At 35.1% G+C, this 14,369-nt stretch overlaps 1 protein-coding gene across 16 annotated transcripts in view; it reads left to right on the top strand.

Moving 5' to 3' along the window:
• Positions 1 to 2,826: 2,826 nt before the first annotated feature.
• Positions 2,827 to 14,369, top strand: part of hppy (MAP4K3-like protein hppy) — a 133,388-nt gene continuing 121,845 nt past the window's right edge. For 8 of the 16 annotated variants that reach the window (XM_081725596.1, XM_081725597.1, XM_081725594.1 and 5 more), the window contains exon 1: positions 2,827 to 3,321. In XM_081725596.1, coding sequence (XP_081581722.1) covers positions 3,211 to 3,321 — 111 coding nt within the window. In that variant the 5' untranslated portion in view covers positions 2,827 to 3,210. The remainder of the gene's footprint in view (positions 3,322 to 14,369) is intronic. The other 8 variants (XM_081725605.1, XM_081725604.1, XM_081725601.1 and 5 more) reach the window with 2 other exon arrangements.

Here is a 14,369-nt window from a genome sequence, read left to right as displayed (position 1 = left end):
TTTAATCAAACTTGCTAATTCAAACTTCCATAAAAGAAAAAGTGCAGTTCTTCTATACGGATCCACAGTATAAGTAATAGTAGGAGTACCAGTAGCTGTAGGAATAGGAACGGATTAGAATCTCCGCAGGGGTTCGTTGAGTTCTGTTCTCGACATAAAATAGGCAAACTAAAGACCCCCAAATTTTTCCGTACATTTTACAATCTGTGGATCCGTATAGTATAATTGCACCAAGAAAAATTAGATAACATATAATGAAAAAGTTTCACGATGTCTATCTTCATTTGCCAGGGCCAGTTGGCCAGTGGCCACCGGTTACTATTTGGTACCAAAATGTTTAACATCCTCTTAGGTATTGATCAACAGCAATATCGTCTCTCTATGACATATGTTTCCAGAGGTGAGCTCTTTAAATCTCACGAAGTCTTTTTTGCCCAATATCTCGGGAACGGCAACAGTGACGCGAAAAGTTCCATAACTCCTTTGAGATAGTTTTTGTTGCTCTATCGAATGGAGGGCTCAAAATGGAATAATTCGCACATAACAGACACGCACAGACGTTGAGTATTCAGCAACGAACTTTGTAAATTTGTTAAAAATATGGTAGGCCTATATTCTGATAAGAAATGATACGTGACTTGATGTTACTAAGATACTAACCCAACAACAAGTTCTCCTTGGTGGATGGTTGTCCTTGAACAGGATTCTATAGTTATGAAATATGCAGGAGTGGACCAAGGGAAAATTTTTACTCTGGCAAGTTGATTTTCCGCGCCCCCTAGTTTAGGCTATTTTACATTTTATTACAGTAATTTTAATATTTTAAATCCTGTTTTCTTTTCCTGTAATAATATCCGGAATGTTTTTCTCAGACATTTTTAACATTATACCATACCTGCCATCCTGGGAGGAATTTTAGGCGAGAGACTTCCTCGAAATATAAACTATAATAGTAACAGCCATCGGAGGACGTTAAGAACATCTTTCTCTCTGTCTCACACACACACACGTGTAAACACAGCTCGGCCCTAAATTCGATCTGTTAGTTTCTACTGTGTGTGGCCAACACAAAATTGTCTAATGATGGGAAACAGGTGCTTATGGATGGGGACCAGGTACCCACTATTATTGTAGTTCAACTTATTCTTTATTTCAGCCGAAAAATAAATTTGGTGAAATTTCAACGTTTTTTTTAAAAAAAGAAAAGGTATGTTAAGCGGTTACTTTCTCGCTACCCCATTTCGACTATGCGGGAGTTTGCTACTTCGTTGCGGGAGAGTGGGAGTGAACGTCGAAATTCAGGAGAGTTGGTAGGTCTGTTATACCCCGCTTTATTAATATTCTCTAAGGAAACAACATAGTCCGCACAGTCTCACCACATTACACATCCGATATACTTGCATAGCATGGGCTTAGGGGCTATTTTGTATTGGTGGTGGTTGATGTTGAACTGATGAGCTTATCGGTTAATGTTATTAGTAACAACGAAAACAGCATGTGTTGGCGGGAAGAAGGATGGAAGGTAGTCGCTAAATGTTTTTTCTTCTTCTCATTTTTGTAATGCCACGTGTTGCAGAGGGGTATATTCGATTTCACAAACACTGTCGAAATGAATGATTTGGTAAGAACTGTACATAGGGAAACAATAACAGCTAGATACTACCTTCAACAAAGACCGACAGCTTGGCGGAATCGTTTTTAAGGAAGAAAGTAAGTGCTGTATATACTGTTCCCCTCCACTACTACTTTAAAAGATATATATATTTCATTGCCTGGGAAAAATTCACAAGGAACATGGTCCGCTATAAACAATACTAACTCAACCTCCACTCTTTCTTCTACGTTCCATGTCTGTATTTGTCGATATAACCCATGTAGTACTATGAAACTTTATTCTTCCATGGTGGAATGGAAAAAGATGATGTAATTGACTACTTTACAAGAGTAATAGCCAAAAAATATCAGTAGAAAACACATTACAAAATTTCCTTTTGAAGCTTGTTTTGAGCCATCCGACTGCGGCGACTCGTGCAGACGCCCGTGTTCCCAAACCCTTTGTCCGCCCCTGGAAATATACACCAACTTTTTTTGAGATAGTTCTACAGGGCTGTAACTATGTTTTAATAAAGTATTTTTGTCAAAAAAATATTTTAAAAAAATTCGTACAAATCGTCTAAGGAGGGAAAAGTTTTCCCAAACGGGGAACATACGAGACGTTGAGCCAAGGAAATTAGAGCATAGATGGGGTTAGTATGGTTTATTAGAGTACGGTATCTGTGTTATGAAAAATATTTCATCAAATCGTGCAAGGGATAAAATTTTTCCAAACTGGGAAGACAGGATACCTCGAGGCATGAGCATAAATGGGGAAATTTCTTATATTTAGAATTAAATTGCTAATAGGATATGCCACAAACGAAGGGAGGCTCATTCCGTACCAGTCGTCGCATAATGTTGCATTTGATGGCTGATATGAAATGAACCCCCCTAAAAATATATATATATCCTTGTCTATATCAGTCATCATGCTTGCTGAAAACATTTAATAAGCTAGGAATTATTAAATAGGATTATTGAAATCGATATGTTTCTCAAGGAAATTTAATACTGAAGAAGTTAGTATTAGCTAAATTGTTTTATAAAATATGCTTACGATTTGCAACATCTACTCGAAAATAATCCATTATATATAACATAACATTATAGCGTTTTCCCTCTATTTCTGTAACAAATATGCTCATGACAATATATTTATGTTTATTTTTAATTCATATTTTTAAAACTTGTGTCTGTTATGTGTATTAGGAACAAGAGAAAACTATGCAGTATCCGTATCCTTCGCTATGGCGCTGTATCGTCGATGGCCTTGAGCTATGCAATGCACTTCGTTAATATGAGATCGGTGGAATTGTGTACAAAGAAGTGTGTTTATTATTAAAAGAGTTAAAAATTTGTTGTAATATATCTCATAGATATTTATAATAGATAAATTTGAAATTTGTATCACATAAGTTTATCTTTCATTGTAATAAGCGGTCGTAAGTTAGTTCGATAAGTGTCGATAACTTTCCCTATCGATTGGCCATATGCAGAGATTCGATGAAATGTATGTGACAGCCAGGGGACAAGAGCTTGTGTATTGATGTGTGGAAATTGTGTATTTGTAGCTGATATATATTTTTGCATTTCTCAAAAGTGTGGGAATGAATAATGGCACATGGTACAGGAATTTTATCGTCAGACATTAGCCGGAGAAACCCCCAAGATGAGTACGAACTTATTCAGAGAATAGGGAGTGGAACTTACGGGGATGTCTATAAAGTAAGTGAAGTAATAATTTTATTTACTACCTATTCGTATGCAGGTAGTACGAATAATCTTTCTATAATTTAAATCATAGTAGGTTATAGAGAAATGTGTTACGTTGTTGAAAGTTTACTTCAGCAGTGACAGAGTAAACATGCACTTAACGCTGGATGCAAAGATAGGTGCGTTGGAAAGCATTTTTTTGTTCTTTATGGTAACAGCCTGCAGATTTTGTTGTATTTAATGTCATTAGGTGTGACAGGTTTTAATGAGTTCTAGTGTGATTATATTGTAGTTATGATGCAAACACAATGAATCATATCCTGACAGGGTAAAGGTTTCCGATATTCTGTAATAACGTTTTGTGAAGTTATAGAATTTGTCTGACAAGTGTAATTTAAAATGTGTTTTAGTATTTGTTAGTAGTGCCTAATTTATTATCTATGTACAGTAAATTGATTTTAAGAATAAGGCATTCGTATTGATAGCCTGAAGTTATATTTTCAGTTGAGGCTGTAGCATACTTAACGAAAATGTACCCTTGCACTGAATTAACATACCAGTAGAAATTAATAGTAATACCAATAAGAAAAGAAGTGTTAATAAGAATAATGAAGAACACGGTGTTTCCCAGTTGGTAATTTGGTGCAGATTAAGAACAATCTGTCATATTAAAAGAAGCATTTTTCTATTACTTTTTTAAAAAAATGATTCCCGAAGAAGTTTTGGACTATTCTTATTCTGGCACATGCTCAAATAATTATGTATAAATTGATAATGGGATAATTTTGGAACTGGGGGGCCGAAAGCAGGTAAAATCACCTTGTTTACAGGAGAAATAAGTTGATGTTACGTAAGTGTAGTTACTAAGTACTAACAACATAATTTAACATAACCTTGCCTAAACTATCAAAAATACAGAAAGTACGAATTTTAAGCGAAAAATTCTGGCCCCCGAAATTCAAATATCCTAACCTATCTTAATCTACCTAAACCATCAAAAAAATACAGAAAATATAGCAAGAAAGCACGAACTTTAAGCAAAATATTCTCTCCCCTCAGTTCCAAAAATATGGTATTGATTATATGCTTGAAAACTTCTCTGCACTAGAAGTAATTACGTGTTATCCTAGTACCTACTATCGTATTATATGCAATTATTTAATTACGAGATTCAATCGCAGTGCCATAGGAGATTTCTTAGCGTTAGAATTTGCATTCGTGGGTACGGGGATTGCTATGCTATCTAACCGAGGCAGGGCAGAAACGCAGTGGGAGGCTCAAGTGTTATCATCACAGGGAGCAGTGGCGGAAGGCATGCGCTAATCGGAGGATAGTTAAAAGAAAAAAAAACTTGATATCACATGAAATCACAAAGGTTAGAGCACATGTAATAGGCGGAAATTACTACGTTACAGAGTCGTCTTTGATATGCACTCATTTATTTTAACCCTAATATATCCCTTGTAATGATTTCACCTTGAAAGATTACGCTTGTAAACGTGAATTACTTGTTTCCTACATCGTGAGAAATTCCTAGCCCAGTGGAATTTAATATACTACACAGTCCTTTTTATATGCACTCACTCAGTGGAACTGTAAGGTTACTATTTTTATGACAGACTATTCTTAATCAGTAATTAATAGAAAGTTGGGCAAATTTTTGGATTGGGGGGGAAGGGGAAGAATTTTTTTTAGTTAAAATTTCTTACATTATTGTTTTATTGGTTCAAAATAGATTATGTTAACTTATAATAGGCCTACACGGAAGTAGTCAAAAGTGAATCATGTCTGTGCTTAATAATAATAATAATTTTAAAAATAACTTAGCACAGATTATACGTTTGAAACAGGAGGGGAGTTTGCAATGTTTTTCACACAAAAATTCTGCTTTACATGGCAGGAAAGAAAATATCTAGACAAGTTAATAAGTTAAAGAGGGCTCAGGTGGAATAAAAGAAACCCAGGACAGGTATTTTTTTTCTTTGTCACTGATACCTTAAAAAGATTACAAATTACGAAATGGCTCCTACTTAATTCCCAAAACTGTCAAGATATTCATTTATTTGAAAGGTTGTTACATTGAACAAGTTCGCGCATTATGGACATTAAAGTGCATAGTAACTACAAGAAGGAGTAAGTATGTACTAGTAACTACAAATAGGATTAAACAATAGCTTCAGGATTGGCAAAATACTAGAGAGCACATATACTGAAGAAGTTTTCCCCATCACTTTTTCTCTTGATTGAAAAAGTACCCGTGAATGTTATACCTTGGTCAAATTGAAACCAGCGGTAGTGTTGGCGAGTTGGAACTTTTTTTTTTTTTTTAATGAAAGCATTTGATTTAAACCAAAAAATAAAAAATAAATTTACAACCTAAAATACCACAAATCTTGTGAATTTAACGAGAAGGCTCTAGAGTGCTGAGCCGCATACATTGATGAAGATGAGTTAGCAGCCAGGTTGATTCATTTCTTTATCAAAGTTCAATACTGGATTCACATAATACGGCCGAGCGAGCTAGTGGCCTGCGTGCCAGTGTTCAAGAACTCTGCCTCATATCTCAAACTATCCACAAGATCTTTTGTTATATTACAAACTGAGGGAACTTGAATGTTAATGATGTATTGAAATCAAAAGTATTTTTCGTCTCTCTCTCTCTCTCTCTCTCTCTCTCTCTCTCTCTCTATATATATATATATATATATATATATATATATGAATGGTTCAGAGCTATTTACTATTCAAGAAGCGATTCACTTATTTTACTGAAATACACATTGAATATTGAGTCGCTATATTTCTGACTTAGTGAACTAACTACGATTAAACTAGCTCTTCTTTAATTCTAGTCTTTTGAAATTGTGTGCAGCATATTTCTGTAAGGTGTCCGTCGTGGGTAAGTCGGTACACTCGTTGCCTTTGTAAGCAAGAAATTCATCGTTCGAGTCTAGTTGGAAGACAATTTCACTGAGACACCAATCCAGTAGTGGTGGGATCCCACTTTAGGGATAAAAAAAGAAGGAAGAACTTACGATTTTTAGGGGAATAAACGGGAAGATATGTGATACTGAGAAATTATAACTACATAGTTTATATGGTTTTACATAGTAACGCAGTATAATTTTATTTAGATACTGGGCCAGCTTCATCAAAATTGCGGGACAAAATACAGAAAAAAGTATATTACAATTTCCAGTGGGAGATAATGTGGCTTAGATTCTATGATAAGCCGTACGGCCTTGTCTTATATAACTTCGGTGCTGAGAGAGATGCTCCACTTCATACAAACAACAATGTATGTTACTCAAATCTTTGTTTACTTATAATCGGATTTTATAACAATCACTTTTTTTCGTTCAAAAGTGTCTGCAAGTTATATCGAAACTCAAAGCACATGGAGTTCTACTTTTATTAGTTTATAGTCGCAACTGTCCCAGATATTAGTTTACCACGATCCATCGAAGCTGTGGTGTAATCGACGACGCAATATTAACAGACGAAGGTTAAGATACTAAAACCAAATTATTTTTAATCAGAAGTTTGGGGCGCCAGTTAGATAGGAGGTTAAGATGGAACCTGTTGTATTTTCTCTTTGAGTACTAAGTTACATTATTCGGTTGAGTTTTTAACAGTATGTGAGAGATCAGTTCTTATAATAATAAAAGCAGCAACAAAATTGTATAAAATATTTTTGAAGTGTCCTGAACTGACCTGTTTTATTTATTTGCAAAAAGAAAAGAAATGAATAAATCGTTGTATGGGGTAAGTAAAAACTTATAACGCAGGGATGCAAACTACTCAGTAAAAGTCAGTATTTTTTAAATACCGTAAGTCAGAATTTTAAACTCTTTGGAAGGTTAAACAAAAATTTTCAAATTTTAAAAGCAAGCTTAGCTGAAGTTGAAAGAGGGTTTTCAAGTTCCCTATGACTTATGACTACTGATAGGGCTAACATATCGGAAAGCATTCTCAATGCTCATTTGCATATTTAGGGAGCTCTACATGAGATATATAATGGGAAGGCACATCTCGTGTATATATATATATATAAAGAGCTTTTAGATCTGGCACATACTGTTTACAAGAGTTAATAGAGTTCTGTAAGCAGCAAAGGAAATGGAAGAAACAACAATAACAAAAAAGAGAAGCAAAGGAAAAACAACGGGCAGCTGAAGAAGAATTGAAAAAGAAAAATCTTTCACTTGAGGAAAAGAAAATATTTTAAAACGTCTAAGGGACGAAGTAAAAAAGAAGAGACAAACGTCTGATAGGTTACTGAAGGAAGCAAATGAACGGTTGTGAGATACCATTAAAAACAAGGATCTTGTTGGAGCCGATGTAGCACAAGTAATGCTTGGCAAAGATGAAGAAACAAGCTGATGAAAAGAAACAAAAAGGGTAATAAAATTTAAAAAAGTGTAGAAAAACTAAAGTCTTCGTTAATTACTAGAAAGAAAAAAACCAAAAAGGAGTAAACATCATACTAATATTCTTGAGTTTGTACGAGTAAAAGGGGGAAAAGGGAAGATTGGACTGAGCAGCTGTAATTATTTTTTCATCTTATGAAAATGAGTTTACTGCAGTTCAGTTTTCTGTGTACTTGGTTTTGTTTAGACAGTTTTACAAAGACAATCTTAGTATTTTTCATCTCTTGAATTTAATATATTTATTATCATATTATATTGCAAGATTTGTTAATAACTGAGTTAACATATGCTTACAGCTGTTCAGTGGGGGATAGGGTGGCCAATTTAATTTATATATAGTTGGTATTTTCAGTATTTGGCCAGTATTTTCACATTTAAAGTCAGTAATTTTGACCTCAAAAGTAGTTTGCATCCCTGTATAACGTGAACCATGTTAGAAAACTTACGGAAAGAACGTAAATGTGGTAACCCAATTTAAGTTGTAGATCCTGTCCTTCATAAGCGGTTGTTGTATAAGAACGTTAAGGTTAAACTTATTTCTACCCCTTTGCAATTAAAAAAAAAGTGTAGCCAACCCTGAATTAGAGAAATTAACAGTTCTCATGAGAAATTTAAGATGCTTTTATTATATTACATCCTTTGTCCGTCAGTCATTATATTGATGAGTATTCCATTATATTGACCTTTGTATCTACAATATGTCACAAACTTGGCTGTAGAAGTTACTAACAGAATCCTTACATGTTGAATTACCCAGACGATGACACTCATTGATTCAGAATTTTATGAGGTACAGTTATTAGGACCAAGAGGTTCGTTTAACCGATGTAAATTTTTCTTCGCTCGCTTTTATAGTTCCGGAGATACAGAATGTCAAAGTTTGGAAAAAAAAAAAAAAAAAACACTCTTAAATATTATTTACGAGCATCTGCTTGTGAGTACAGTGTTAGAGGACTGTTATAATAACTCAGTGACTAATGAACTTCCAGTGGCTAATTTTTCTCCAATTCCAACCAAAACGTATATCTTGTATGGGAACCGTTTCGTCAGTCTTGCGTATGTGGAAAGTCTGCTAAAAATTAAACATTTTTCAATTAGGAAAAGTTTTTAAATGTATCATGAAGTCAGAAAAGGAGTTTTATCACCATAGGAGTTCTCACTCCTTTTTGTTTTATAATAAACGTGAAAGTATGCTTGAAAACCATATTTAAAATAGTCGGATTTCGAGTGCCACGGAGCCTATAATTAGTTACGTTGGTCTGAATCACGCTTGTAATCAGAGAATAGTTTTAGGAATTAAGATGAAATTATGGATATGGGTAAAAGGTTAGTAGTGCCACGTCATAGAGATGTGTGAACATCATGGCATCATTTAGAAATCCACGATGGATTTTGTTTGAAGATATCAAAACAGATGAGAGTCGATTGACATAACGTTTGAGGCTGGCTGGCTTTCGAAAAATCTAAATAGAAGGTTATTTTTTACCCACGGTCACTTTTTATGAACCATTTTTTAATGGAAAAATATTGAGTTTAGAACTGTTTTTTCCTTAAATCCCTTTTTCTTATATGTTTAAAATCCTGAAAAGAAAATTGAACATTTTAAATATAAAGTATTTCCTAATTGCACGTCCATCATTATTTTTAAGGGGCTTGAATTTTGAGCTATAAAAGGTCCCACCCAGACACCCGCATATAGGGGTACGTGGGATCAACTTGAAAATTTTAAATGGCAAAGGGGGTCGAGTAATATACCGTTGGAAAGGACTCGACAAGAGAAATATTTCGCCGAACGTTTCAAGTCCCTATGTCGATCCCATCCAAAATGGCGTTGTTTACATTTCGTGTCCATAAAGTCCGTTGCCACCCCGTGTATCTTCGAAACAACTGAGAATATGATAAAATGCAAAATCACGACCCTTCGTACCCCTATCCCGGACGTGTTTTTGCGTTTTATCATATTCTTAGACGTTTGGAACATACATGGGGTGACAACGGACTTTATGGACACGAAATGTGAACCCCCACCATTTTAGATGGGACAACATAGGGACTTGAAACTACCAGGAAAACATTTCTCTTGTCGAGACCTTTCCAACGATATATAACTCGACCCCCTTTGCTATTTAAAATTTTCAAGTTGACCTCACGTACCTCTATATAGGGGTGTCTGGGGTGAACCTTTTATAGCTAAAAATTCAAGCCCCTTAAAATAATGATGGACGTGTTTCTGCGTTTCATCATATTTACAGTCGTTTCGAAGATACACTGGGTGGCAACGGACTTTATGAACACTATATATAGGACGAAATCTGAACCCCCGCAATTTTGGATGGGGTCAACATAGGGACTTGAAACTTTCGGGAAAATATATCTCGTGTGGAGTCCTTTCCAACGATATATTACTCGACCCCCCTTTACCATTTAAAATTTTTAAGTTGACCCCACGTACCCCTATATGGGGGTGTCTGGGGTGAACCTTTTGTAGCTCAAAATTTAAGTCCCTTAAAATAATGATGGACTTGTTTTTGCGTATTACAGTCGTTTCGAAGATGCACTGGGTGGCAACGGACTTTGTGGACCCCCTATATATATATATATATATATATATATATATATATATATATATATATATATATGTAGAGAGAGAGAGAGAGAGACGAATATACAAGAAATGAAGAACACTTCAAAGAATGAAGACATTAAAAAGAAAATAGGAAAACTCCTGAAAAAGAAAATTATCTCCAGATATAAGAGTAACAGAAATGAGAGAGAGGCTTAAGGAGTGCTAGGAAGGGTAAACTACAACCATCATTCCTTCCGTCTGATGACAGATATCAGAGCAAAATCGTTATGAAATATCGAATGCAATCGATTGATTGTCCTAATAATAGGTACTACCTTCTTCATTATCCTGTACTTAAACCGAAAGTGGTTCAAATTAGCCATTTACCGGTTTCAATACTTACTGCCATAGAACAAGAATGGTAATTGATAGCGCCAGACAGTTTCGTGCAGTCGATTCAGTGTCTCAAGGGAGCATATCATCAGAACCGGCAACAAACTATCAAAAGCGGAAGTGATTTAAATTTATTACTATTTCTGGTTTCAATACAGTTTTTCTTGGAGCAAAAGCGGTAAGAGTTATCGGTATATTATTTTTTTGCAATAGATTCAGCGTCACAAGAATAGGTTTCTCCTCCATTAACCCTCTATTCAAACCGAAAGTTGTCCAGATTACCCGTTTCTGGGTTCAACATTTATCTCCATAGAATAAAATGGTATGAGATAACGAAAAGAGCTTTTCTGCAAGCGATTCATGTTTTGAGGAGGACATTTCGCCACAACCCGTAACACACTACTAAAACCGGAAGTGGTTGAAATGTACTACTACTTCCGGTATTACTAATTTTCACAGAACACAAACAATAATAAGTATCAATATGTTTTTTTTTTAATTGATTCAACTTCCAAAGAATAGGATCCACCTTCTCCATTAACTCTCTATTCAAACAGGAAGTGGTTCAAATTAACCATTTTTGATTTCAACATTTATCGCCATAAAACAAAAATAGTAATAGATTGCGACAAGCGGTTTTCTGTAATCGATTCAGGGTTTCAACAGTACATTCCATCACAATCCACGACATTATACAAAACCAGAAGTGATTAAAATTTACTACTACTTCCGGTTTTAATACTGATCTCCGTAGAGGAAAAACAATGATATCGAGATGCCGTTTTTTTTTTTTTTTTTTTTTTTTTTTTGATCGATTCAGCTTCTGAAGGGTGGGTTGGTTCTATCTCCTTCCTTAACCATCTGTTAAACCCGGAATTGGTTCAAATTAGCGATTTCCAGTTTATCACTATAGAATGAAAACAATAAGGCATAGCGTGTAAAGACTATTTAATATAAATTCAACGTCCGAAAAATACGTGCTATCATTGATCGTAATAATATATTGCACCCAGCAGATATAGATGTACTACTACAAGTTTTAGTATTGAATTCACATAGTTTAGAAGTCTACAGTAGTTTCACGATTCAAAATTTTTAATTTATTGGTGGTTTGATACAATCAGGGTTGGCTGGTTTAAACCAGCTGGTTTTTTCAAAAAAAACCAACTGGTTTAAACCAAAAAACAAAAAAATGTTCGTAAAAGTGTAAGTGTTTGTAAAATCTTGATGAACACACATTTGTGGGTTATCACGTTTCACTCTCGTGTATTATTCGTATTATATTCAGACCTAAATTCCCCATTAATTACTCAAAAAGATTATAATACAAAAGCAACTTTTTTTATGCGTTTATAAATGTTTGGATTGAGTATAGCCCGCTCCCCCCAGTGATTTTTAACGAATCATAGTAATTCTAACGATTCATAGTAGTTCATAATGAATCGGAATCGCATGTTATAAAGATTTAAGATGTAAATCTTGTGGTAAGGAAGCTCTTTTAGTATAAGTAGTAGTAGTAGTAGTAGTAGTGGTAGTTAGTAGCAATAGTAGTAGTAGTAGGAACGGGTTAGAAGCCCCGCAGGGGTTGGTTGGGTTCTGTTCTCGATATAAATAGTAGTAGTAGTAGTAGTAGTAGTAGTAGTAGTAGTAGTAGAAGTAGTAGTAGTAGTGACTCTTCCAGTTCCGGTGACAAAGAACTGGGGCGAGCGGGCTATACACAAGCCAAATGTTTATTTTGTGATTTTTTTGTAGTTCTTATTGTTATGTAATTGCAATCGAAGAAAAATTCTAAATATTGTTTCGTTTCAATGTTTACTATTGATAAAATACATCGGAAATGCCGTACTTTTTGTGTGTGTGTGTGGGGGGGGGTCATACAGACCCCACGAGAGGCATTTAGTGAAATAAGTATCTTTGGTATCTATTTATGTATAAATGAGTCTGAGCCAAAGTGGACTCAAATAATTCGTATCTTTATTTACTTTTCTTATTGATATGCAGATTAAGTCGGTGTATTTCTTTAATTTGGACCAATAAAAGTCGTTGTTAACTAACTTGATCTAAATTAGTTCTTCTGTACTCCGTAGTACTTTAAAATTGTTCATATGTAATTCTGTGTAATGGTTTCATATGTGCAACTGTTTATCTTTTTGTCCTTCTGAAATGACTCTTGACAGTTATATTAAGAAGCATGTAAAGATCAGTACAACGTATTTTTTTTTAAAATCAGGATTCCTTCCTGAGTGAGTCGGCAGACGTATCTCATTTGTGGCCAATTACTCCTGGTTCCGAGTTCAAATGGAGGACAATTTCTCTCGGATGTAACTCGAGAAGCGGTTTTTATTCCGCTTTAAACTTATGTGACCCCTTCCAGCATAACCCGGTTGTTGCATAATAACATCAAGGCGAAACAAACTTATTTCTGTCCATATATGATATGAATATATAGAGCAAATTATTTTAACCATAAAAACCTGGTTTAAACCAAAAAAACCGTTTTTTTTGGTTTTTTTAATAAAAACCATGGTTTTTGCCAACCCTGGATACAATACATACCATAGATTATTTGCTTTGGTTTTCTCAAAGCTCCGGTTCCTCTCTAACATTCCTCCAGTTTCTTCATTTTTGTATTTATGATCCGTTCCTTTCAGTCTACAGAAGCGAGAACGGTGACTCAGTGGTAGAACTCTCACCGTTGAGCAAGGAGGTTCCTGGTTCGATCCGAGCCCGGGTAAGCTTGTTGTGGACAATATTGAATCCTTGGCTTTCCATGGTGTTCTTGCGTTTCCCTACACATTTTCATTCCAACAATTCATCTATTACTATTCATCATGGTTAATAATTCGTCTCCTTTAGCATACGGGCAGACGCGTAACTAGAGGGGGACCAGTCTCCCTAGAACACTGTTGCCCCCAATAGAACAGAATAGGTAAGGTTCTTTCAGTTCTTAGAAGGAAGGGACCGTGGCTCCCTAAAAAATATCCTAGTTACGCAATCACATGACATAACTGTGTGACGTAAAACTAACATTTAATTCAAGTTTTTTTCAGTCTGCAGAACATAAACGCGTGTAATGTGAGTAAAAAAAAAAAAAAAAATCAATTTCGTATATTTTCTGCTGGTAAAATTTGTGGTAGCCACAATTGTTTCACTGTGTGGGTATTACTCTGCAATGTGAAACTAGTCCAAGATACATTAGAATAAATGCGTATAAAACAATAAACTCCGAGTATTATACTGTTAGTGCTAATATTCTAAGCATCTTTTATTTAAAAAAAAAATGTTATGAGAGAGAAAAGTTGTTCTTTCGGTGGCACTTTTCACACTAATTCTTATGGGTAGATGAGGACGAGACATCTTTCGGGACTGTGTTGTAACTGCTCGGCTATTATAAGACAGTGAAAGGAAATTTCTGCTGGGTTTCAGGACAATAGGGAAATTGAAATGAGACGAAACAAGTTCGCATTCATTTTTTTAATGTCCCACGATTATGGATCGAGTCTAAGGGAAACTATCAACATAAGATGAGTGATTATGATGAAGTAATGAAAGTGGGAGGAAACGGGAGAATTCCGAGAAAACTTTCACATGGCGTTTATCCACAAGGCTCACTTGGCTGGAGCTGGAATCGAACCAGGGATCCCACGCGCTAGAGGTAAGCGCATTACCAC

The sequence above is a fragment of the Thermobia domestica genome, chromosome 9 (genome assembly GCF_964235325.1).
Source record: "Thermobia domestica chromosome 9, izTheDome1.hap1.1, whole genome shotgun sequence".
In the NCBI taxonomy this organism is placed as follows: domain Eukaryota; kingdom Metazoa; phylum Arthropoda; class Insecta; order Zygentoma; family Lepismatidae; genus Thermobia; species Thermobia domestica.
Note: the sequence above shows the minus strand (reverse complement) of the source record. Positions and strands in the feature narration are given on the sequence as shown.